This window comes from Pristis pectinata, chromosome 17 (genome assembly GCF_009764475.1).
Source record: "Pristis pectinata isolate sPriPec2 chromosome 17, sPriPec2.1.pri, whole genome shotgun sequence".
Lineage (NCBI taxonomy): Eukaryota > Metazoa > Chordata > Chondrichthyes > Rhinopristiformes > Pristidae > Pristis > Pristis pectinata.
This window is the reverse complement of record NC_067421.1, coordinates 44,837,244-44,864,383: the sequence shown is the minus strand read 5'-3', so window position 1 is coordinate 44,864,383 and position 27,140 is coordinate 44,837,244. Positions and strand designations below refer to the sequence as shown.

The following is a 27,140-nucleotide window of genomic DNA, read 5'->3' as shown; positions in this document are numbered from 1 at the left end:
TCCTAACTTCCACCCATTACTGACTCTAAGGAGGATCCTGCCGCATTACCTACCCTTTCTGCAGCTGTAATAGTATCCCTGACCAATAATGTCACCCCTCCTCTTCTCCACTCCTCCCTATCCCTTTTAAAACACTGAAATATGCAGTATCCATTCCTGCCCTGGTGACAGCCAAGTCTTTGCAAGAGCCACAATATCATAGTTCCATGTATTTATTCAAGCTCGCAGTTCATCACCCTTATTCCTGATGCTTCTTGCATTTAAGTAAATGCACTTTAGCCCATCCACCTTACTACTTTTGTATCCTATACTCTGCTTCTCCTTCCTCAATGCCTCTCTATATGTTAGATCTGACTTTATTCCATGCACTTCTCCACGTTTCTACATCGTAGCAATGACTGCATGTCAGAAAGTGATTCACTGGCTATAAAATGCTTTGCAAAGTCCTGAGATCAAGAGCAAACACAGTCTGCTGGAGGAACTCAGTGGGCCAAACATCATCTGTGGGAGGAAAGGAATTGTTGACGCTTCAGGTTTCAATCTGATGCGGGGTTTTGACTCAACATCAACAATTCCTTTCGCACCACAGATGCTGCTCCACCCACTGAGTTCCTCCAGCAGATTGTTTGTTACTCCAGATTCCAGCATCGGCTGTCTCTTATCTCTTGAGGTCAAGAGAAGGGCTAGAAATGAAATACCTTTTCTTGCTCCCCATTTCCTTCGGCCCGTCATTGCCTCTGCCTTGTCCTTTGTTTCCTTGCCTGCCTGTTGCTGAGTCTTCAGTGAACTGAGGTAGGCTATAGTTAGGAGGGGATAGGTACATGTGTGCAGTGGCTGTTATGCAGTCCAAAGCCAGGAAATTTTATACCAAATGCTGACTCACTGTCTCCCTTTCCTCAATCCAGGTAAGCTACTGGCACTCTGAGCAATGCAACATGATAAACGGAACAGCAGGTGAAATGTGGCCTCCGTTCATCACTCCATCAGACTCGTTAACCTTTTACAGCCCAGATTCTTGTAGGTAGGGGAATGATATTGACTGATCTCAATCACACATAATTTCTGATAAATATCTTGCCTCTGGCATACCTGTGGGACTTAAAGCATTGCTGGCTAAATGGAACATTGAACAGTTCAGCACAGGAACACACTCTTCGGCCCATGATGTCATACTCCACTAATTAAACTAGTAATTAAATGCCTAATTAAACTAATCCCTTCTACCTACACAATGTTCGTATCCCTCCATCTGCTACAGATTCATGTGGCTATCTAAGAGCTTCTTAAACGTCTCTATCGTATTTCCCTCCACCATCACCCCTGGCAGCATTCCAGGTACCCACCACTCTGTTGTGTGTTTCTAAAAAGAAAACTTGCCCCGCACGTCTCCATTGAACTTAGCCCTTCTCACCTTAAATGCATGCCCTCTAGAATTGGACAGTTCGACCCTGGGATAAAGATACCGGCTGTCTACTTCATCCATGCTGCTCACTATCTTATAAACTTTTATCATATCTCCCCTCAGCCTCCACTGCTCCAGAGGAGACAACCCAAGTTGTCCAATCTCTCCTTATAGCACAAACCCTCTCATCCATGCAGCATCTTGGTGCACCCTCTCCAAAGCCTCCACACCCTTCCTGTGATGGGGCAACCAGAACTGAATGCAATACTCCAAATGCAGCCTAACCAGAGTTTTATAAAGCTGCAACGTAGTTTCCTGACTCTTGAACTCAATGCCTCAACTAATAAAGGCAAGCAAGCCATGTGCCTTTTTTTACCACTGTATCAATCTGTGCAGCCACTTTCAAGGAGCTATGGACCTGACCCCAAGATCTCTCTGTACATCAACACTGTTATGGGTCCTGCCATTAACAGTGCACTGTTCCTTTACATTTGATCTCCCAAAGTGCAACACCTCACATTTGGCTGGATTAAACTCCATCTGCTATTTCTCTGCCCATATCTGCAACTGATCTATATCCCGCTGTATCCTTTGGCAATCCTCTACACTATCCACAACACTACCAATCTATGTATCATCTGTGAACCTAATAACCCAGCCGTCCACATTTTCATCCAGGTCATTTATATACATCACAAACAGCAGAGGTCCCAGTACGGATCCCTGCAGAACACCGCTAGTCACGGACCTCCATCCAGAATAAGTTCCATTGACCACTAACTTCTGTCTTCTATGGGCAAGCCAATTCTGAATCCAAATAGCTAAGTCACTGTGGATCCCATGCATCTTAATCTTCTGAATGAACCTCCCCTGAAGGACCTTGTCAAACACCTTACAAAAATCCATGTAGACAACATCCACAGCTCTACCTTCTTCACCTCCTTGGAAAAACTCAATCAAGTTAGTAAGACATGACTTGCCCCACACAAAGCCATGCTGACTGTCCCTAATTAGGCCATGGTTTTCCAAATGCTTATAAATCCTATCCCTAAGAATCCTCTCCAATAGCTTCCCTACCACTGACGTGAGAGTCACCGGTCTATAGTTTCTAGGATTATCTGTATTTCCCTTCTTGAATAATGGAACAACATTAGCTACTCACCAGTCCTCCGGGACCTTGCCTGTGGATCCATATAAATGCAGGACTGAGGTTGCAGGCTCTGAGGAAAACACTTTGCATCTTGTAAATTGGAAGAAGAAAACAGTGAAACGTGAGGTCCTGTTTCCCACTTTGTGGTTTCGTCCCATTTGGTGGAAGCAGATTATGTTGTGCAGTTGTGTTGGTTGGAATTACTATGGGGCTATGCAAAAAATCCTCCTATGGGACTGAGGTATTGTGAGGCTGCAAGAGCCCCTGGACCTCACTCCATCATTCAGTAAAATGGTGACTAATTTTCAGTCCATCTGCTTTTTCTAACACTGAGTTGCTCGATGTTTTCATTGTGAGGGGAAGTTATGATCAGATTGGACGATGATATGGGAGCAATCCCTAGCACTGGTTTGGGGCGTTGGTTCATCAGTCATTGAGCTGTACAGTGCGGAAATGGGCCATATGGCCCAATATGTCCATGCCTATCTACGCTAATCCCACTTGCCTGCATTAGATGCATATCCTTCTACACCTTTCCTACCCAAGTATTTGCCCAAATGCCTTTTAAATGTAATTGTATGTGCTTCAACCACCACCTCTGGCAGCTCATTCCAGGCAACCACCACACTGTATGGAAAAACTTGACCATCAGATCTCCTTTAAATTTCACCCCCTCACCTTAAGCCTATGTCTTCTAGTTTTAGACTCTCCTACCCTGGGGAAAAAGACCATCCACCTTATCTATGCCCCTTATAACCTTATAAATCTCAATAAGGTCGTCCCTCAGCCACCTCCATCCCAGTGAGAACAATCCCAGCCTATCCAAAATCTCCTTATAACTACAGCCCTCCATTCCAGGCAACATCCTGGTGAATCAATCCTGCACTCTGTGTTGCTTCCATATCCTTCCTGTAGTGTGGCAACCAGAACTGTGAACAATACCCCAAGTGTGGCCTGACCATTCCATGTATCTGTCATAGAGTCATAGAGCAATACAGCAGGGATACAGGCCCTTCAGCCCATCCAGTCCATGCCAACCACCGTGCTACCCAGCTAGAGCCAATTTCCTGCATTTGGCCCATATCCCTCCAAGCCCCACCCCTCCATGTACCTATCCAAGTGCTGCTTAAATGATAGTGTTATACCTGCTTCAACCACGTCCTCTGCAGCTCGTTCCATATACTCACCACCCTCTGTGTGAAAAAGGTTGCCCCTCAGGTTCCTTTTAAATCTTTCTCCTGTCACCCTAAATCTATGCCCCCTAGTTTTGGACTCCCCTACTCTGGGGAAACAACTCTATCAAGAATCTATCCTTGATTGTGTTGAGAGTTTGAATGCAACTATTGTGAGAAGAACATTTACTCTGATTTGTATAAAGATATTTTGCAACAACATTATTAAACTGCCTATTTTGAATAAACAGAACATTGGAACTAGTGTTTCAGAAATCTGGTTGGACATTTGATATACCATCGTTCCGTTATGTTGCCCCGAAGACGATGTTTGCAAATGGAACTGTGTACCCTCCCAACCAAGGCTTCTGTCCATGTAGGCAGTCCGGGGTTCTAAACGTCAGCACATGCAGACACAGTGAGTACCTTGGTGTCTATGTACTCACCAGGAATGCTCTGATCTATTTGGCTTATCAGAGGTGATGGGGATATGAAACAAGCTACCAGAGGAAGTGGTAGAGGTGGGTATAATTACAATGTTTAGAAGGCATTTAGACAGGTACATGGATAGGAAAGAGAAACAAAGGACTGCAGATGCTGGAATCTAGATGAACAAACAACAAGATGCTGGAGGAACTCAGCAGGCCAGGCAGCATCTGTGGAGAAAAACAGTGTCAACGTTTCAGGTCAGGACTGAAGATAGGAAAAGGGGAAGCTCAATATACAGGGGGAAAAACAGAGTAGTGGTAGGTAGACAAAAGAGGGGAGGCGGGGTGGACACCAGGTGGTGATAGGTAGATGCAGGTAAGAGATAGTGATAGGCAGATGCGGGGGAGGAGGGGAGAGCAGATCCATTAGGGGATGGGTTATAGATATGGAGGCAGGTGTCCCATGGTGGGAGGGGAGGAGAGAGAAAAAAAGGAAATAGGGAAAGTTTAGAGGGATGCAGGCCAAATACAGGCAAATGGGACTAGCTCGGGTAGGCATCTTGGTCGGTATGGATGAGTTGGGCCAAAGGGCCTGTTTCCATACTGTATAACTCTGACTGTAAGAAGAGTGATTACACAGCTGAGTGAGTACTATAGGCAACTAAATAACAGAAAGGAGATGGAGAAGGAAATGACAGAAAGATGCAGGAACATTGCAGGGCACAGGTAGCTCACATGCAGGGCATGGGGGGGGAGTGTCACAGTGGTACAGATGTTGGTGCTGCTGCTTTCAGTTCCAGAGATCTGGGTTCATGCCTAACCTCCAACGCTATCTGCGTGGAGTTTGCATGTTCTCCCTGTGACTTGTTGAATTTTCTCATGTCTCCAATTTCCTCCCACATCCCAAAGATGCGCGGGTTAATTGGCCACTGAAAATTGGCCCTGGTATGTGGAGGAGTGTTCGAATCTGGGAGGAGTTGATGAGAATGTGAGGAGAATAAAATGGATTCGGGTAGGATTAATGGAAGAGTGGGTACAGATTTGGAGGACCAAAGGGCCTATTTCCATGTGACTCTGCTTATAAAATAATTCAAAATGGAGCCAATTTGTTTTGGTTTATTAATTTCTGCGCACAAAATCCTTGTTCCACAAACACACCTTGTTTTCTTATCTCTTCATCTCCAGTTCTTTCCGAAACTGGCCGTATGTATGTGGTATTCATTGATGCATTTTGTAGCTTGCTTGTTCTGAGTGAAATGAGGCTTTAGGTTTTGTTCTTTCATTTTTTTTAGATTCCCAAGTCTTCATCTCACATCCTCACTTCTACAATGCCGATCCTGTGCTGTGGGAGGCTGTTGATGGATTACACCCCAATGAGAGAGACCATGCGCTGTTCATTGATATCCACCCTGTAAGATCTGCTAAATCAGTGGTGATTAGAATGGAACATTGTCTTGAGGAATGATGTTTCCTTAATTAATTTAATCCTATTTACAGACTCTTAAGAGACAAGTTGTGTTAAGTAAGCATGAAATTTAGGATGTAATTTCCCCTTTTGAAGCAAAATAACCTGGTGTGTTAGTATGACCAAAACATGGAGCTAAATTTATTGAAAACATTTTCAGTTTTATATACAGTTGTGTATACTAGAAATCTAAAGGAGAAACAGAAAATGCTGGAAAAACTTAACAGGTCATCTGACAACGGGTCTTCAACCTGAAACATCAACTCGTTGATGGCAAAGATTTTGTTTACAGCTGGAGGGCTAAGGATAGTTGCGTTTGTAGATTGTACAGGACCTGCACTGGGTGAAATAATGTTAGTCCTCCCAAAATTCACTTATCGGATTAAATTGCATCTACCATTATTCTACTATCTTAAAAATTGATCACCTTTGTCCTGAAGGCTCCCATGCTCACTATTGAGTCACCAATTTTCATGCCATCTGTGAAATTACTAATCAAATCCCCTAGATTCTTATCCAAATTGTTAATGTATGTAATGAGCAGTAAGGGTCCAGGCACTAATCCCTGTGATACACTGGTGGTCATCAGCTTCCAATCACACCCTCCACCATCACCCTGTCTCCCATTATGATGCCAGTTTTGGATTAAATTTGCCGACTTGTCCTGGATCCCATGGGCTCTATAATCTTTTGGACCAGTCTTCGATGTGGCTGCTTGTCAAAGGCCTTGCTGAAGGTCATGTAAACCACATCTATTGCACTGGACTTATTGATATATTTAGTTAACCTCTTCAAAAACAAAATCAATTGAATGGGTCAGATAGGCTCTACCCTATCTATGCCTCGCATAATCTTCTATCAGGTCTCCCTGCAGATGCTCCAGAGAAAACAACCCAAATTTGTCCAACCTCTACTTGTAGCTCATACCCTCTAATCCAGGTAGCATCCTGGTAAACCTCTTTTGCATTCTTTCCAAAGGCTCCACATTCTTCTTGTAAAATGGCAACCAGAATTGCACACACTACTTCAAGTGTGGCCTAACCAAAGTTTCATACAGCTGCAACATGACTTCCTTACACTTGTACTCAATGCCTGACCAATGAAGGCAAGCATGCCATATGCCTTCTTTATCACCTGTCTACTTGCGTGGCGACTTCCAGGGAGCTGTGGACTTGGACCCCAAGATCCCTTCGTACATCAATGCTGCTGAGGGTCCTCCCATTGCATTTGACTTCCCAAAGTGCAATACCTCATACTTGCTCAGGTTAAACTCCATCTGTCACTTCTCCGTCCATATCTGTAAATGATCTTTTTCCTGCTGTATCCTTTGACAGCCCTCTACACTATCTGTAACGCCACCGATCTTTGTGTCATCTGCAAACTTAATAACCCACCTGCATACATTTTCATTCAAGCCATTTATACAGGATAACCCCAGCAAAGTGACCGCCCCTCTTATTCTGAAGTTCTATCCATCATTGGATGTTCCCTCCAGGATATCCTCTCTATATACTGCCGTGATGTTGTCTGTTATAAAAAATGTGATCCCCACTCCCATCTTCTTTTGCATCGCCCTCCATTATGCCTGAAACTTCTATACCCCAGAACATTGAGCTGCTAGTCCTGCCCTTCTCTCAACCACGTTTCCGTGATTACAATGATATTGTAATTCCATGTGCTGATCCATGCTGTAACTCATCTGACTTGCCCATGAGGCTCCTTGCATTAAAGTAATTGCGGTTGAGCCTCCCAGCACCCCATGCTCCTGACATGTCTCTGTCTGCTCGGCCCAGTGGTTGATTTATCCTCTATATTCAGGTGACTCTCCCCACTTGCCACACTCCTGCTGAGTTTCCGCACCCCCCCCCCCCCCCCCCCCCCCCCCCCAACCAAATGTGTTTAAACCCTTGAGTAGTGTGAGCAAACCTTCCTGCATGATATTTGTCTTATCCAGTTCAGGTCCCTCCTGCCCTGGAAGTGATCCAGGTATCTAAAGCTCTCCCTATCCTACTTTTACCCTCACCAGCACATGGTACAGGGAGTACTCCAAGATTACAACCCTAGAGGTCCTGCTTCTTAACCTCTGCCTAACTTCACTCTGCAGGACCTCATCCTCACTGCACACGTCATTAGTACCAATATGTACCATTATCTCTCGCTGTTCTCTCTGCCCGTTTAGAATGTTTTGTACAAGCTTCAAGACATCCCTGACCCTGGCACCAGAGAGGCAATGGTCCATCTTGGAGCCTCACTCTTGGCCACAGAAACGCCTGTCTGTTCCCCTAGCTAACTGATCCCTCTCCATTACCGCTTACCTAGGCTTTCCCTGCCCTGCTGTGCACACCATCCACTGTAATACAACAAACTTGGCTGCTGCCACTTTCCTCTGAGAGGCCATATCCCCAACAGTGTCTGTTATGAAATATTTTGAAATTCATTCCTCATTCTTTCCTGATTCAGCAGCAAGAGGCATTCACAAACAAAGGAGGCACTGTACACGTGTTAAAGATTATAAAGACACTACTTTATTAGAAGCATACAGTATAACGACTACTCATTAATCACTTCAATAAAATACAGAAAGAAAAAAATACTTATCAACCAATCTGATACAATGCCGGATGGAACCCCAGGTGTCTGGCGGCCTCTTCTGCAGCTTTCTCTCTGCCTTGTCAGTCTGTTCCTTAGGCTGGGGTCATAACTCCAGCCCAAGATGAGATTCCCCCTTTGCACAAAGGAGTAGCCCCTTTTTTATACCCTTGAAAACCTCTACTCTAGTACTATTCCATTCAGTCATGGTACCAGTTTGTACCTTACCTCTTGTGGCCTTCGGTCTAGGCACGTAACTGAAAACAGAGACAGCACGTAGGGACATCACATTTTCAACATTATCTAATCTAAAGGCTGTGTGCTCATGTGCTCATGTACGTTCTCAAAACATTACTACATTCCAAGCTGACACCATTTTGTCTTACAACCACCACTTTGTGTTACACAAATTTGCACGTACCAAGGAGAAATCAAATATGACTTTTGGAAAATTTAATTCCCTCCTTAGTGTCCAAAATGATATTCCTGTTTGAGAGGGGAGTGACCACAGGGACTCCTGAACTACCTGTCTACACTTCACTTCCTGGTGTCACCAGTCTCCTTCCTTTCTGTACCTGCAGTGTGACTACCTTGCTAAACATGCTATTTACCACATTAGAACATAGAACAGTGCAGCGTAGTACGGGCCCTTCAGCCCACGATGTTGTGTCAACCCATATAAACCTACTCCACGATCAATCTAACCTTTCCCTCTCACACAGCCCATAACCCTCCGTTTTACTTGCATCTATGTGCCTATATAAGAGCCTTTTAAATGTCCCTTTTGTATCTGCCTCTACCGCCACCCCTGGCAGTGCGTTCCAGGCACCCACCACTCTCTGTAAAAAAAAAACCTACCTCTGACATTCCCCCTAAACTTTCCTCCACTCACCTTAAATGGATGTCCTCTGGTACTTCCTGTTGCTGCCCTGGGAAAAAGGTGCCTGGTTGTCCTCTGTCTGTGCCTCTCATAATCTTATACACTTCTATCAAGTCGCCTCTCATCCTGCGTCGCTCCAAGGAGAAAAGCCCTAGCTCGCTCAACCTTTCCTCATAAGACATGTTCTCTAATCCAGGCAACGTCTTGGTGAATCTCTTCTGCACTCTCTCTAAAGCTTCCACATCCTTCCTAGAATGAGGTGACCAGAACTGAACACAATACTCCCAAGTGTGGTCTAACCAAATTTTTACGGAGCTGCAACATTACCTTGCAGCTCTTGAACTCAGTCCCCCGACGAATGAAGGCCAACACACCATACGACTTCTTAACCACCCTATGAACTTGCGCAGCAACTTTGAGGGATCTATGGACTTGGACCCCAAGATTCCTCTGTTCCTCCACACTGCTAAGATTCCTGCCATTAACCTTGTATTCTGACTTCAAGTTCGTTCTTCCAAAGTGTATCACTTCACACTTTTCTGAAAGGAACTCCATCTGTCACTTCTCCGCCCAACTCTGCATCCTGTCTATATCCTGTTGTAACCTATGACAACCTTCTACACTCTCCACAACTCCTCCAGCCATTGTGTCATCTACCATCTTACAAACCCACACTTCCAATTCCTCATCCAAGTCATTTATAAAAATCACAAACAACAGAGGTCCCAAAACAGATCCCTGAGGAACATCACTGGTCACCGACCTCCAGCCAGAATACTTTCCATCTACTACCACTCTCTGCCTTCTGTGGGCAAGCCAATTCCAAATCCATGCAGCCAAGTTTCCATGGATCCCATGCCGCATGACTTTCTGGATAAGCATACCATGGGGAACCTTGTCAAATGCCTTACTAAAATCCATATACACCACATCCATTGCTCTACCTTCATCTGTTTGTTTTGTCACCTCATAAAAACTCAATTGGACTCATGAGGCACAACCTGCCCCTCACATGTTGACTATCCCTAATAAGACTGCTTCTCCAAATGCTCGTAAACCCTGTCCCTAAGAATCCTCTCCAATAGTTTGCCCACCACTGAAGCAAGACTCACTGGTCTATAATTCCCAGTGTTATCCCTATTACCTTTCTTGACCAAGGGCACAATATTTGTCATTCTCTAATCCTTTGGTACCACTCCTGTGGCCATGGAGGATGCAAAGATCATCGTCAATGCCCCAGCAATCTCTTCCCTCACTTCCCCTAGTAACTGGGGTATATCCAGTCCAGCCCCAGGGACTTGCCTATCCTAATGTTTTTCAGAAGCTCCAACACTGCCTCTTTCTTAACCTCAATATGCTCCAGCATATTAGTCTGTTCTATGCTGACCTCACATTTGTCAAAGTTCTCTCCCTGGTGAACACTGAAGCAAAGTATTCATTAAGGACCTCCTCTGCCTCCAAGCACGTTTCCCCCTTTATCCCTGAACATTCCTACCCTCACCCTAGTCATCCTCCTGTTCTTCACATACGTGTAGAGCACCTTGGGATTTTCCTTAATCCTACTCGCCAAGGCCTTCTCATGTCCCCTTCTAGCTCTCCTAAGTCCCTTCTTAGGCTCCTACCTTATAACTCTCAAGAGCCCTGTCAGTTTTTGCTTCCTAAACCTTAAGTATGCTTCCTCCTTCCTCTTGACTAAATGTTCCACATCTCTTGTCAACCATGGTTCCTTCAGCCTGCCATCCTTTCTCTGTTTCAGTGGGACAAACCTATTCAGAGCCCCATGCAAGTGGTCCCAAAACTACCTCCATATTTCTGCTGACAACATCTGTTCCCAATTTACGCCCCCAAGTTCCTGCCTATTACCATCATAATTAGCCCTCCCCCAATTAAATACCTTCGCATATCATCTGCTCCCATCTCTGCCTGGGGATTTCATAACAAGTCTAGCTGCATCTCCAATGACTCCATGCAGCCTGACAGGAGCTGCAGCTGGACATGCTCCCCACAGGTGTAGTCACCAGGGATACTAGAAATGTCTCTGATCTCCCACATCCTGCAGGAGGAGCACACCACCATCCTAGCTTCCATCTCATTTATCCCCAGTCCCTTCTACTGAGAGAGAATCAAGAAAAAAAACCTTGCCCTGTCACTCCTTGTATTCCTCACCAAAGCCCACACTTTTAACTGCAACAACAGTAATTCAACCTCGACAGCCCCAACATAATATCCTAACTTTTATACTCTTCACCCTATGAAGTCAAGAATGCCGTATGCCTTTTTCATCGCCCTATCTACCTATGTTGCCACTTTCCGGGATCTATGGACTTGATGCCAAGGTCCCTCTGTTCATCGACATTCCTTAGTGCTCCACCCTTTACTGTACATGTCCTACCCTTATTTGACGTCCCAAAGTGCATCACATTTCACTTGTTGTGTTTAAATTCCACCTGCAAACATCGTATCCAACTTTCCAACTAATCTGTATCCTGCTGTGCCCTTGGACAACTGTCCTCACTATCCACAACACCAACTTCCATGTCATTCACACACTCACTAATCATAATTCCTACATTCTCATCCAGGTCACTAATGTACATCACAACCCCAATCTCCGCGGTACACCATTGGTCACAGATTTCCAATCGGAAAAGCATCCTTCCACTACTATCCTCTGCTCTCTATAACCAAGACAATTTTGGGTCCAATTAGCCAGCTCCCCGTGGCTCCCATGTGCCTTAACCTTCTGGATCAGCCTCTCATGCAGAAATGTTTCAAATGCCTTCCGAAAGTCCACATAGACAACATCTACTGCACTGCCTTTATCAATCTTCTTAGTTACTTCCTCAAAAAACACTATCAAATTTTTAGGCAGGATTTCTCCCACACAAAGCCATGCTGACTCATTGTTTGGGGACTTTTTATACAAAGACTTCAGGTGTGGAATAAAAATACTAACATACAGGACACCTGGGCTTGAAGGTCACTGGATTAATATTTGTACAAGCCAGCATGTCAGACCTTCCAACAATGTTCCGAACAGTTGTGGTAACCCCAAGGAAGGCTACTTCACCTATCCTGAAGAAGGAACTAAAGATTCAGGCAGATTGCCATGAACACAATCATTCTTTAATTGCGCTCTCACCAAAGAATGTTTTCAGCCAGAAGGAGGGGAGAACTCAAAGGCAGGCTGGACTGTCCAGAGGAGTAGAGATGGCTCATCATGTGGCAGTGATGATGCTTTGAAGGGATTTGGTGGCCCAGAGAGTGGGGGAGACATTTAGACTGATTGGGCACTCCAGTTAGAGAGGGATAGAGATGGAGATGAGCCAGGTATCCTGAGGAGATAAGTGGAGGTGTTTTGGCAAGGGAAAGATGTTTGAAGGTTTAGAAGGAGATCAGATTATAAAATTGCACATTGTTGGGGAAGCTTAGAAGAGGCAATTTGCTTCCATTGTTAACGCTGGAAAGATAATCAAGAGCTCCAAAATAAGAGTGGTGTTGGAGTCAATGTACCAGATGAATTCAGTAATAGCTACAATGTACACCCTGCTCAAATAGTTTCCAGAGAAGGCACAGTGTCACTGTTGTGTGGCACCTAAAAGGGGGCCAGATTAGTAACCCATGAAATAATATTGAAATTCATAAACTGCAAGTGCTGAAATCTGAAGTAAAAGTAAATTGCTGGAAGTACTGAGCAGGTCAGGCTGCATCTGTGGAGTCAGAAACCAATTTAACGTTTCAGGTCAAAGACCCTTTTAGCAGAAGTAAAAAGTAGGATTATTGGCTATTGTGCTCCCAGGGGAGACGGAACAAAGGTTTGAGGATTCCTGAAGTAACTGGGTCAGCTAGTAAAGTGGGAGCTTTGCAAGCAGTGGGCTAATGTTTAGCTGATACTTCTGTAGTGGAAGAACCTTTTTGAATTGTCTCTCACTGTTTAATTGGGACTGGGGCAATGATTGTATCCGTTTAGTGCCATGTTTTTGAATATGCATTATTTAGTTGAGAAAGAACTTGTTTTTCTACTTAATGTTTTCTGTTTTAGGTAACTGGTTTCTGTCAAAATAAAACTGCATCAGTTTAAGATTTATTTTGCTTGCTGCTTTCAGTTAACTGGGATCCCTCTGAATGTCTCCATCAAATTGCAGCTGAACCTTTATGTGAAAGCAGTGCAGGGAATAACGTGAGTATGATGGCCACATCAAAGGAAACCAGTGAGTTCCCTGAGACCGGGTTAACTTCCTGGTGCAATCATTCATGATGACTTTAAGAAGCATCTTCAACTGCTTTCCTATACACTCAGTTATATTCAGCCAAATCTGTAAGTGGTAATGTGTTTGTGCCCAAGGCAATGGGGGGGACACAGTGGGATTACACCCTTTGTGCAGTGTTTAGGTTGTAGCTCAGGGTGGTACATTGTTGTGGGCTGGCTGATGGTCCTACTTTCTCCAACTATGACACCTAGATTGGGGGCGTAGTGGACAGTGAGGAAGGCTATCAAAGCTTGCAAAGTGATCTTGACCAGCTAGGAAAATGGGCTGAAAAATGGCAGATGGAATTTAATGCAGACACGTATGAGGTGATGCACTTTGGGAGGACCCACCAGGGCAAGACTTACATGGTAAATGGTAGGGCAGTGAGGTGTGGGGTAGAACAAAGGGACCTGGGAGTACAGATCCGTAATTCCTTGAAAGTGACATTGCAGGTAGGTAGGGGTGTAAAGAGAGCGTTTGGCATTTTGACCTTCATAAATCAAGGCACTGAGTACAGGGGTTGGGATGTTATGTTAAAGTTGTATAAGATGTTGGTGAGGCTGAATTTAGAGTATTGTGTTCAGTTCTGGTCACCTACCTACAGGAAAGATATCAATAAGGTTGAAAGAGTGCAGAGAAAATTTACAAGGCTGTTGCTGGGACTTGAGGACTTGAGTTATAGGGAAAGGTTGAATAGGTTAGGACTTTATTCCCTGGAGTGCAGGAGAATGACGAGAGATCTTATGGAATAATGCAAAATTATGAGGGGTATAGAGAGGGTGAATGCATGCAGGCTTTTCCCCCTCAGCTTGAGTGAGACTAGAACTAGAGGTCATAGGTTTAGGGTAAAAGGTGAAATATTTAAGGGGAATCTGAGGGGGAATTTCTTCACTCAGAGGGTGGTGCGAGGGTGGAACGAGCTGCCAGAGCAAGTGATGGATGTGGGTTCAATTGTGACATTTAAGAGAGGTTTGGATAGGTACATGGATGGGAGGGGTTTAGAGGGCTATGGTCTGGGTGCAGGTAGATGGGACTAGGCAGAAGATCAGGTTGGCATGGACTAGATGGACCAAAGGGCCTGTTTCTGTCAATGGATTAAACAGACTGGACTTGTAATTTATTGAGTTCAGAGGGTGGAAGGTGACTTGGTGAAATGTACAAAATCCTTAGAACTTGACAGAGTAGATGTTGGTGTTAGAGGCACAAGAGACTGCAGATGTTGGAATCTGGAGCAACAAACAAACTGCTGGAGGAACTCAGTGGGTTGAGTAGCATCTGTAGGGCAAAAAGAATTGTCGATGTTTCGGGTCCAAACCCTTCATCAGGACTGAGAGGGAAGATGGCCGATATAAAGAGAATGGGAGTGGTGAGATGAGCCCGAGGTGATTGGTAGACTGAGGAGGGATGCAAGATTACAGGCAGGTTGTGCCAGGTAGGGGAGGGGAGCAGGGGTGGAGTTGGGAGATGGTGACAGGTGGATGATAGATGTAGGGGTGTCGTTTGCCCTGGCTGGGTCCTCTGGAACTGGAGGTCACAGTCTCAAAATAAGGGGTCAACTATTCCAGACTGAGTGAAGAAGAACTCTCTTCACACACAGTGTAGTGAATCTTTGGAATTATTCCCCAGAGTGGTGTGGAACTTTGGTCACTATTATACACAAGGCAGTGATGATAGCTTTTTGGATATTAAGGGAATTGAAACAGAACAGGTTGTTGAGGTATGTTGGGTTCAAGTAGAGGTTGCCGCAATACAGAATGGTGGAGCAGGCATGGGGATACCAAATGACCTACACCTTCTGTTCACTTCCTAACTCTGGAGTCTGGCATTGCAGGGAATGCAGTCAGTTGTGAAGTCTTAACTGCGTAATGTATATTTTATTTCCAAAGGGAGACTGGGAATATTCAGCCTGTGCTGTTGCCATTGCTTTGGTTTGATGAGGTAAGTCACAAAACCTTTTAGTTTAAAACTTAGTTAAACAAAAACTGGCTTCACTGTAGCACAGGGATAGGGTATGGAGTTATTCACACTGAACCCACTGGTCTTTGGGATTATCACTGGCACTAGAAAGGGACTATTCAGCACATCGTTTCCGTCCAAGGTGAAAGAGCTACTCAACCAATTCCGTCTTCCCAGCCCTTGGCCCTGAGGCTGATTCAGTACACAAGCAGGCTTTTATAAAATGCAGTGTGGGTTTGTACTTCGATCACCCTTTCAGGCAGTGGGTTCTAGATGAAAATGCTTTTCATCTAAACCTTCTACCAATTAATTTAAATCTATTTTCTGGGGTTTTTTGAACCCCTTGCAAAAAGAAATTGGTCTTTCTTATTTACTCATAAGGAGGAAGGTATAAGGGAGATATCAGGGGTAAGTTTTTTTTACACAGAGGGTGGGTGCGTGGAACGGACAGCTGGCAGAGGTTGTGGGGGCAGATACATTAGGGGCATTTAAGAGACTCTTAGATAGACACATGAATGATAGAGAAATGGAGGGCTAAGGGTTAGATAAATCTTAGAACAGGATAAAATGTTGGCATAATATTGTGGGCTGAAGGGCCTGTACTGTGCTGTAATGTTCTGTGTTCTCTCTCCAGGCCACTTGTAATCTTGTACAGCTGGCAGGGTAAAAGACATTACACTTAAAACAATCTCTGTCGCTGGAGAAAAAGTACTAGGCCAACTTATGAGGCTGAAGGTTAACAAGCTCTCTGAACTTACTGACCACCATCCCGGGGTGTTAGTGTCAAGTACTAGAGGGCATTTAAGGAGAGACGAGGAAAGTTTAAAGGAGATGTGCAGGGCAAGGTTTTTTGTTTACACAGAGTGGTGGGTGCCTGGAACGGACAGCCTGGGGAAATGGTGGAAGCAGATACGATACTGGCATTTAAGAGGCTCTTAGACACATGAATATGCAGGGAATGGAGAGATATGGATCATGTGTAGGCAGAAGGGATTAGTTTAATTTGGCATTGTGTTCTGCACAGACATTGTGGGCTGAAGGGCCTTTTCCTGTGTTGTACTGTTCTGTGTTTGTTCTATGTCAGAAGAAGTGGATATAGAGACAGTGGAGGTGATGGTGGGAATTGGCCAAAATCCCCTGGAGAGATTTCTCAGAGATTTGGGAAGCTCGAATGTAATTCCCTGTTCAGGACAAGGAGGCAGTTGGAAAGCAGGAAGCTGTAAAGCAATAAGCCTAACACCTGCCACTCAGGAAATGCTGGAATCCATTATTAACAAAGTACATCGAACAGCATGAGAACAGGCCCTTTGGCCCACGATGTCTGTGCTGTACACAGTGTCAAATTAAAGTAATCCCTTCTGCCTACACAATGTCCATATCCCTCCATTCTCTGCGTATTTATGTGTTTACCTAACAGCCTCTTAAACGCCACTATCGTATCTGTTTCCACCATTGCCTCTGGCAGTCTGTTCTAAGCACCCACACTCTGTGTTTCAAACAAAAAACAAACTTGCCCTACACATCTCCTTAAACTTTCCCCCTCTCACCCTAAATGCATGCCCTCTAGTATTTGTCATTTCTACCCTGGGGAGAAAGATTCTGGCTGTCTACTCTATGACTCTCATAATTTTATAAACTTTAATCAGGTCTCCCTTCAACCTCTGATGCTCAAGAGAAAACAACACAAACTTGTCCAACCTCTCCTTGTAGCTCATGTCCTTTAATCCGGGTAGCATCCTGTTAAACCTCTTCTGCACCCTTTCCAAAGCCTCCACATTCTACCTGTAATGGGATGACCAGAACTGCACATAATACTCTTCCTGACCAAAGTTTTATACAGCTGCAACATGGCTTCCTTACTCTTACACAGTGCCCTGCCCAATGAAGGCAAGCATTCCATTTGCTGCCTTTACCACTTGTGTGGCCACTTTTAGGGAGGTATGGACTTGGATCCCAATGCTCTTGAGGGTCCTACCATTACTGTATACTTCCTCCTTGCATTTGACCTCACAAAGTGCAACACCTCACACTCGCTGGGATTAAACTTTAAAGGATTAAACCTGCCACTTCTGCGCCTATTACCTGCTGTATCCTTTGACAGCCCTCTACACTGTCCACAATTCCACCAATCTTTGTGTCGTCTGCAAACTTACTAACCCACTATTCTACATTTTCATATATATATATATATATATATATATATATATATATATATATATATGTGTATATATATATGTATGTGTATGTATATATATATATATATATATAATATGTACATATGTATGTGTATATGTATATGTGTACCGATTCCACTGATCCCTGCGGAACACCACTGGTCATGGACCTCCCGCCAGAATAGCACCCTTCCACCACTACCCTCTTCTCTGGGCAAGATAGTTCTGAATGTTTAACAGAGCATTTAACAAATCCCAAGTCAATTGAGCAGTGTCAGCATGGTTGTATGAAAGAGAAAAATCAAGTTTGAGAAATCAAGTTTGACAAATTTGCCTGAGTTCTTTGGGGATGTAATAAACAGGGTGAATAAAGGCGAATCAGTAGATGTAGTGTATTTGGATTTCTGGGGATCATTTGATGGTGCTATGTAAAAGGATACAGCACGAGATTAGGGAGCATGTGGTTGGGGCTAATATTTGGCATGGATAGTGGATTGTCTAACTAATAAAAAAGCAGAGCTTTGGAATAAGTGGGTGATTTGCTGATTAGCAAGAAATGGGATGCCAGCAGGGATCAGTGCTGAGGTCACAAATGTTCACATTCTATATTAATGACTTGGTTGAAGGAGCAAGTTGGGAAAATGTGAGGTTCCTGCTTTAGAAAGAAGAAAAAAACACATTATTTAAATAGTTTGACTCCAAAATGCTATAATATAGAGGAATCTGAGGTCCTAGTACCTCGAACACCAGGGGTAGTAGGTACAGCAAATAATTTGGAAATCTAATGGAATGTTGAGCTTCATAGCAAGGGGTCTGGAGTGTAAAAGTAGGGACATTTTGATGCAATGTTACAGGGCACTGGTTAGGCCACGCCTAGAAGACTGTGCACAGTTTTGGTCTCAATAGTTAAGGAAGAATATACTTGCATTGGAGATGGTACAGGGAACATTCATTAGATTGATTCCTGGAATGAAAGGGTTGACATGGTTAAGCAATTTCATTGGAATTTGGAAGAATGAGGATTCTGTGCTGGATCTTCAGCCTTTTTTGAAAATAGACATGGTAACTAATTATTTTTATACTGAGTAATTTGCAAATCTTGTACGTAGAAGGTGAGTGCATAACTTTTAAAGTATATGACAAGTTTTTCTTCGATGTAAAAACTATTACAGCTAATTGGGCATGTATCAAGGAGATAGAAAGCCCCAATCATTCACAACTGGTAGAGCTGCTGCCTCACAGATCCAGTGATCCAGGTTCAATCCTGACCTCTGATCTGTCTGTGTGGAGTTTGCATGTTCTCTTTGTAACTGCATGGTGTTTAGGTTTCCTCCCACATCCCAAAGATGGTAGATTAATTGGTCACTGTATAGTGCCCCTAGTGTGTAGGTGAGTGGTAGAATCTGGGGGGAGTTAATGGGAATGTGGCAAGAATAAAATGGTATTGGTATAAATGTGGATTTGATGGTCAGCATAACTCAGTAGGCTGAAGGGCCTGTTTACACGCTGTATGACTGTGACAATTAAAAATAAAAACAAACTACTAGAAATAGTTGGTCCACATTTTGGGTCGAGACCTGAAACCTCAACTTCACTCCACAGGTGCTGCCTGACCCATTGAGCTCCTCCAGCAGTTTTTGTTGCTTCAGATTCCAGTATCTGCCGTCTCTTGTGTCTGCACTAGAAATAGTCAGCAGATCAGGCAGCACCTGTGGAGATAGAAATGCAGTTACTGTTTCAGGTCAGTGATCTGAACTGGAGAAAACTTGTCCGTTCTCTCTACCCCTTCCCAAGAGAACATAGTGAATTTTGGTGATAAACTGGAGATGGAGATTGTCCCAGGGACATGATGCTTTGGAGCTGTCTAGTAATAGATGAATGGGGACAGAGAGAGAATAAGAAACACAAGAACAGGTTGGAACTGAGAGCCAGAACAGTTGCTGGAGCTCTGAAACAAAAGAGAATTTGGGGAAATACCCAGCAGGTCAGGCAGCATCTACAAAGAAAGAAACACTGAGTTAAGGTGGATGACCATCAGAACTGGCTATTTCTGACACACAGAAAAAGCTGGTTATCTGAAATCAATTGCAATTTTGAATCCAAAGGGTTGCAGTTTACCACAGTGAAGATGCAGAGTTGTTCCCTCAGCTATTGGTATTTGTATTGGTTTAATTATTGTCACTTATACCGAGGTACAGTGAGCAACTTGTCTTGCATACTGATTGTACAGGTCAATTCATTACACAGTGCAGTTACATTGAGTTAGTACAGAGTGCATTGATGTGGTACAGGGTAAAAACAATAACAGTACAGAGTAAAGTGTCACAGCTACAGAGAAAGTGCAGTGCAATAAGGTGTAAGGTCACAACAAGGTAGATCGTGAGGTCAGAGTCCATCTCGTGAGGTCAGAGTCCATCTCATTGTATAAGGGAACCATTCAATCGTCTTGTCACAGTGGGGTAGAAGCTGTCCTTGTCTGGTGGTGCGTGCCCTCAGGCTCCTGTATCTTCTGCCTGGTGGAAGAGGAGAGAAGAGAGGATGTCCCGGGTGGGTGGGGTCTTTGATTATGCTGGCTGCTTCACCAAGACAACAAGAGGTAAAGACAAAGTCCAAGGAGGGGAGGCTAGTGTCCGTGGTGCACTGGGCTGTGTCCACAACTCTCTGCAGTTTCTTGCAGTCCTGGGCAGAGCAGTTGCCGTACCAAGCCGTGATACATCCAGATAGGATGCTTTCTATGGTGCATCGGTAAAAGTTGGTGAGAGTCTAAGGGGACAAAGCCTCCTGAGGAAGTAGAGGCACTGGTGAGCTTTCTTGGCCGTGGCATCTACGTGATTTGACCAGGACAGGCTGTTGGTGATGTTCACTTCCAGGAACTTGAAGCTCTCTACCCTCTTGACCTCAGCACCATTGATGTAGACAGGTGCCTGTACACCACCCCCTTTCCTGAAGTCAATGACCAGCTCTATTGTTTTGTTGACATTGAGGGAAAGGTTGTTGTTGGACTTTATTGGAACTTTGTAGGGCTTGGGTGGAAAGCAAAAGTAACAGGTGACTGGAAACTTAGGCTCATGCTGAATGGAGGTATTTGACATATGTTTTGAGCACCAAATACCTCGTTGTGACCTTGCACCTTATTGCACTGCACATTAGTCTGCACTGTTATTGTTTTTACCTGCACTACCTCAATGCACTCTGAACTTAACTCACTGTAACTGCACTGTGTAATGAATTGACCTGTATGATCGGTATGCAAGACAAGTTTTTCACTGTACCTCGGTACGAGTGACAATAATAAACCAATACCAATACAGCGCATTAAATTGGAACTGAATCATTGCTTCACCATTCTCTCACTTCCTCTAGAAAACTATGCAAATGTAATCCTTCTCTTCTTTCTGCAGAGTGGGTACATCGATGGCCCGGCTGTGGATACTTTCTACTATTTCATGGTGGTGTTACCAACCATTTTTCAATATCTTCAGTACGCCCTGATAACGGTTGGCTGCATTTTAGTGTTGGTTGCTCTAGCTCTGGAAATTGTACGCCTGAAAAAGCAGGTAAAGTCGTTTAACTAGTTATATAGGTGTAGGGGGTTGTAAATGGTGCTCTCGTTTAAGTGGATGTTAAACCAAGAGTCATAGTTATACAGCAAAGAAACAAGCCCTCGCACCCACCTCGTCCACATTGGACAAGGTGCCTGAGTTAGTTCCATTTGCCTGTGTTTAGTCCATATCCCCCTAAACCTTTCCAATCCATGTAATTGTCCAAATGTCTTTTAACTGATGTAATTGTACCCACCGCTATCAGTTCCTCTGGCAGCTTGTTCCATCCACCCACCACCGTGTGGAAAAACCTGACCTTCGGGTCCCCTTTAAATCTTTCCCCTCCTGCCTTAAGCTTTTTTCCCTCTGGTTTTAGATATCCCTACCCGGGAAAAAGACTGCGTCCATTCATCTTATCGATGCCTCTCATGATTTTATAAACCTCCATAAGGTCACCATTCAGCCTCCTAAGCTCCACGGGAAAAAGTCCCAGCCTCTCCGGATAACTCAAGCCCTCCAGTTCTGGTAACATCGGCGTGAATCTCTTCTGCGCCCTTTGCAGCTTAATCACATCCTTCTGACAGCTGGGTGACCAGAACTGCATACAATACTCCAAGTGTGGTCTCACCAATGACTTGTAAAGCTGTAACATGACGTCCCAACTCCTGTATATAATGCCCTGACCGATTGAAGGCTGGTATGCCAAACAACTTTTTCACCACCTTGTCCATCTGTGTTGCAACTTTCAGGGAACTATGTACTTGTATCCCTAGGTTTCTCTGTTCTGCAACACTCCCCAGGGCCCTGCCATTTACTGTGCAAGTTCTGGCCTGGTCTAACTTCCCAAAATTCAACACTTCATAGTTGCCCAAGTCCAATTCCATCTGCTTTTCCTTGGCCTACTTTCCTAGTTGATCTAGATCCAATCTTAGACAATCTTCACTGTCCACCACACCACCAATTTTGGTGTCATCTACAAACTTACAAACCATGCCACTTACATTCTCATCCAAATCGTTAATATAGATGACAAACAACAGTGGACCCAGCACCAATCCCTGCGGTACACCACTGGTCACAGGCCTCCAATCTAAAGCTCAACCCTCCACTACCACCCTCGGACTCCTTCCACCAAGCCAATTTTGTATCCATTTGGCCAGCTCACCCTGGAGCGCATGTGATCTAACCTTCTGAACCAGCTTACCCTGCAGGACCTTGTCGAAGTCCATGTAGACAATGACTACTGCCCTGCCCTCATCAATCCTCTCAGTCACTTCTTCACAAAACTCCATCAAATCCATGAGACACTATTTCCCACACTCAAAGCCATGCTGACAATCCCTAATTAGAACATAGTACAGTACAGCACAGTATGAGCCCTTCAGCCCATGATGTTGTGCCAAAGTATATGAACACCTCTTCCATGATCAATCTAACCCTTCCCTCCTGCACAGCCCATAATCCTCCATTTTTCTTACCTCCATGTGCCTATCTAAGAGCCTTTTAAATGTCCCTATTTTATCAGCCTCTACAACCACACCTGCAGTGTATTTCAGGGACCCACCACTCTCTGTATAAAGAACCTACCTCTGATATCTCCCCTAAACTTTCCCCCTCTGATCTTAAACAGATGTCCTCTGGTATTTTCTATTATCACCCTGGGGGAAAGCTGCTGGCTGTCCACTCTATCTATGCCCCTCATAATCTTATACACCTCTATCAAGCCGCATGTCATCCTGTGTCACTGCAAAGAGAAAAAGCCCTAGCTCACTCAACCTTTCCTCAGTAGACATGTTCTCTAATCCAGGCAGCATCCTGGTAAATCTCCTCTGCACCCTCTCTAAAGCTTCCACATCCTTCCTATAATGATGTGACCAGAACTGAACACAATACTTAAGTGTGGTCTAACCAGAGTTTATAGAACTGCAACATTACCTCGCGGCTCTTGCACTCAATCCCCCGACCAATGAACATCGGCACACCATACACCTCTTAACCACCCTATCAACTTGAGCAGCAACTTTGAGGGACCTATGGACTTGGACCCCAAGATCCCTCTGTTCCTCCACACTGCTCAGAATCCTGCCATTAACCTTGTACTCCGCCTTCATGTTTGATCTTCCAAAGTGGATCACCTCATACTTTTCCAGATTGAACTCCATCTATCACTTCTCCGCCCAACTCTGTATCCTGTCTATATCCCATTGTAACCTACGACAACCTTCTACACCATCCACAATGCCTCCAACCTTCATGTAATCTGCAAATTTACTAACCCACCCTTCCACTTCCTCATTTGTAAAAATCACAAAGAGCAGGGGTCCCAGAACACATCCCTGCAGAACACCACTGGTCACCAACCTCCAGGCAGAATATTCACCATCTACTACCACCCTCTGCCTTCTGTGGGCAAGCTAATTCTGAATCCACACAGCCAAGTCTCCATGGATCCCATGCCTCATGACTTTCTGGATGAGCCTACCATGGGGACCCTTGTCAAATGACTTACTGAAGTCCATGTACACCACATCCACCGCTCTACCTTCATCAATTTGTTTTGTCACCTCCTCGGAAAAATTCAGTCAGGCTCATGAGGCATGAACTGCCCCTCACAAAGCCATGGTGACTATCCCTAATAAGACTATGCTTCTCCAAATGCTCATTAATCCTGTCCCTAAGAATCCTCTCCAATAGCTTGCCCAATGGCCCAAGACTCACTGGTCTATAATTCCCAGGATTATCCCTGTCACCTTTCTTGAACAAGGGAACAACATTTGCCTCCTCTGGTACCACTCCTGTGGCCAGGGAAGATGCAAATATCATTGTCAATGACTCAGCAATCTCTTCCCTCGCCTCCTGTAGTAACCTGGGTATATACCATCTAGTCTATCCCAGTGTTTTTCAGAAGCTCCAACACTGCCTCATTCTTAACCACAAAATGCTCCAGCACATTAGCCTGTTCTACGCTGACCTCACATTTGTCAAAGTCCCTCTCCCTGGTGAACACTGAAGCAAAGTATTCATTAAGGACCTCCCCTACCTCCTCCGCATCCAGGCACATGTTTCCCCCTTTATCCCTGAGCAGTCCTACCCTCACCCAAGTCATCCTCCTGTTCCTCACATATGTATAGAACGCCTTGGGGTTTGTCTTAATTCTACTCACTGAGGCCTTCTCATGTCCCCTTCTAGCTCTCCTAAGTCCCTTTTTTAGGCTCCTTCCTGGCTACCTTATAATTTTCAAGAGCCTTGTCTGATTTTTGTTTCCTGAAGCTTAAGTATGCTTCCTCCTTCCTCTTGACTAAATATTTCGCCTCTCTTGTCAACCATAGTTCCTTTACCCGACATCCTTTCCCTGAGTCAGTTGGACAAACCTGTCCAGAACTCTATACAAGTGTTCCCTAAACAGCCTCCACGTTTCTTCTGTGCACTTACCAGAGAACGTCTGTTCCCAACTTACACTCCCAAGTTCCTCCCTAATACCATCGTAATTAGCCCTCCCCCAATTAAAAACTTTCTGAAATCATCTGCTCCTATCCTTGTCCATGGCTTTGCTAAAGGTCAGGAAGTTGTGGTAACCATCTCCAAAATGCTCGCCCACTGAGACATCTGTCACCTGACCAGGCTCATTGCCTAGTACGAGATCCAGTAAGGCCTCTCCTCTAGGAGGAAGGGGTCCATAGAATACTCCCAATAGGGTGATCACTCCCTTCCTGTTTCTAACTTCCTTCCACACTGACTCAGTAGACGATCCCTCCACGATGTTCTCCCTTTCTGCGGTTATGATACTATCCCTGATTAGCAAAGCCACTCTTAAGCTCCATCTTTTACATCCCTCCCTGTCCCTTTTGAAACATGTAAACCCCTGAACAATAAGCAGCCAATCCTGCCCTTATGACAGCCAAGTCTCTGTAATGGCCACAACATTGTAATTTCATGTACTGATCCATGCTCTGAGTTCATCACCCTTATTCTTAATACTTCTCGCATTAAAATAAAGACATTTCAACCCATCCAACTGACTGCATTTATGACCTATTCACTGTCTATCCTTCCTCACAGTCTCTCCACACAATGCATCTACCTTTACACCAACTGCTTCATCATCTGACCTAACACTCGGGTTCCCATCCCCCTGCCAATGTAGTTTAAACCCTCCCCAACAGCTCTAGCAAACCTGTCCGCAAGGACATTGGTCCCTCTCGAGTTCCGGTGCAACCTGTCCCTTTCATACAGGTCATACCTTCCCCAGAAGAGATCCCAATGATCCACAATCTGAAACCCTGCCCCCTGCACCAACTCCTCAGCCACGCATTTGTCTGCCATATTTTCCTATTCTTACCCTTCCTGGGGCATGGCACAGGCAGCAATCCAGAGATTACCACCCTTGAGGTCCTGCTTTGTAGCTTCCTTCCTAACTCCCAATACTCCCTCTTCAGGACACCATCCCTTTTCCTATCTACGTCGTTGGTATCACCACTTCTGGCTCCTCTCTTTCTCCCTCCGCACACCCCCCGCCCGCCCCCCCCCCCCCCCCCCCCACCCCCTTAAGAAAGCTGTGGAGTCGATCTGAGACATTTCTGACCCTGGCACCTGGGAAGCAACGTACCATCCAGGAGTCTCGTTCTCATCCACAGAGTCTCCTATCTGTTCCCCTAACCAATGAATCCCCTGTCACTACCGCACTCCTCTTCTCCCCCCTTCCCTTGTGCCACAGAGCCAGGCTCAGTGCCAGAGACCTGACTGGCTTTCCCCTGGTAGGTTGACCCTCCGACCACCCACCACCCCAGCAGTATCCAAAACAATATACTTGTTACTGAGGGGAACAGCCACAGGGGTACCCTGCACTGACTGCCTATCCCCTTTCCTTCCCCTGACGGTCACCTTGCATCCTGCAACCTTGGTGTGACTACCTCCCAGTAACTCCTGCTGATCATCTCCTCAGTTTCCCGAATGATCTGGACTTCATCCAGCTCCAGTTCCCTAACATGGTCAATTAGGAGCTGCAGCCGGATGCACTCCTCGCAGATGTAGTCATCAGGGACACTGGAGGTCTTCCTGACTTCCCACATCCTGCAAGAGGAGCAACGTGCAGCGGTTGGTGTAACACTATTACAGCGCCAGCGACCCGGGTTCAATTCCGGCCGCTGTCTGTAAGGAGTTTGCACGTTCTCCCTGTAACTACGTGGGTTTTTTCTGGGTGCTCCGGTTTCCTCCCACATTCCAAAGATGTATGGGTTCGGAAGTTGTGGGCATGCTATGTTGGTGCCAGAGCGTGGTGACACTTGCAGGCTGCCCCCAGAACATTGTACGCAAAAGATGCATTTCACTGTGTGTTTCGATGTACATGCGACTAATAAAGATATCTTAGCTACTGCCTTGCCTGCCATTTCCAGTGCTCTAAACTGTGCAATTAAAAAAAAGACCTTACCTGAACCTCACCTTAGCCTCAGCTACTTACTCTGCCTCTTGAGCCAAAGTCTCAAGGTCCCACTCTCGCACTGGGCCCCTCGCACAATGGCCGCTCAGCTTGAGCTTACCTTCTGTTTATTGGCTGCTGCACAATTAGCCCAAGACTTGCTCTCCAAACCCTCACTCTCGCTCCAGGAATTAGTCCTTGTCTTTCCCAAATGCATATTAGAACATAGAACATTACAGCACAGTACAGGCCCTTCGGCCCACAGTGTTGTGACGACATTTTAACCTGATCTAAGAGCTATCTAACCCTTCCCTCCCACATTGGCCTCCATTTCTCTATCATTCATGTGTCTATCTAAGAGTCTCATAAATGTCCCTAATGTATCTGCCCCCACAGCCTCTGCCAGCAGTGCATTCCATGCACCCACCACTCTGTGTGTAAAAAAAAACTTACCCCTGACATCCCGCTTATACCTTCCTCCAATCACCTAAAAATTATGCCCCCGTGTGTTAGCCATTTTCACCCTGGGAAAAAGTCTCTGCTCGCCAATCCAGGCAGCATCCTGGTAAATCTCCTCTGCAGCCTCCCTAAAGCTTCCACATCCTGCCTATAATGAGGTGACCAGAACTGAACACAATACTCCCAAGTGTGGTCTAACCAGAGTTTTATAGAGCTGCAAGCTTACCTGGCAGCTCTTGAACTCAGTACCCCGACCA

General features: G+C 45.0%; 1 protein-coding gene across 11 annotated transcripts in view; it reads left to right on the top strand.

The window, feature by feature from the left end:
• Nucleotides 1-27,140, top strand: part of scarb1 (scavenger receptor class B, member 1) — a 142,125-nt gene that overhangs the window by 72,669 nt on the left and 42,316 nt on the right. For 7 of the 11 annotated variants that reach the window (XM_052031739.1, XM_052031738.1, XM_052031737.1 and 4 more), the window contains 7 exons: nt 906-1,021; nt 3,976-4,142; nt 5,445-5,563; nt 13,193-13,266; nt 15,223-15,274; nt 20,868-21,023; nt 21,385-22,176. In XM_052031739.1, the coding sequence (XP_051887699.1) occupies nt 906-1,021; nt 3,976-4,142; nt 5,445-5,563; nt 13,193-13,266; nt 15,223-15,274; nt 20,868-21,023; nt 21,385-21,537 (837 nt within the window). In that variant the 3' untranslated portion in view covers nt 21,538-22,176. Of the gene's footprint in view, nt 1-905; nt 1,022-3,975; nt 4,143-5,444; nt 5,564-13,192; nt 13,267-15,222; nt 15,275-20,867; nt 21,024-21,384; nt 22,177-27,140 lie in introns of those variants that run through there. The other 4 variants (XM_052031744.1, XM_052031743.1, XM_052031741.1 and 1 more) reach the window with 4 other exon arrangements.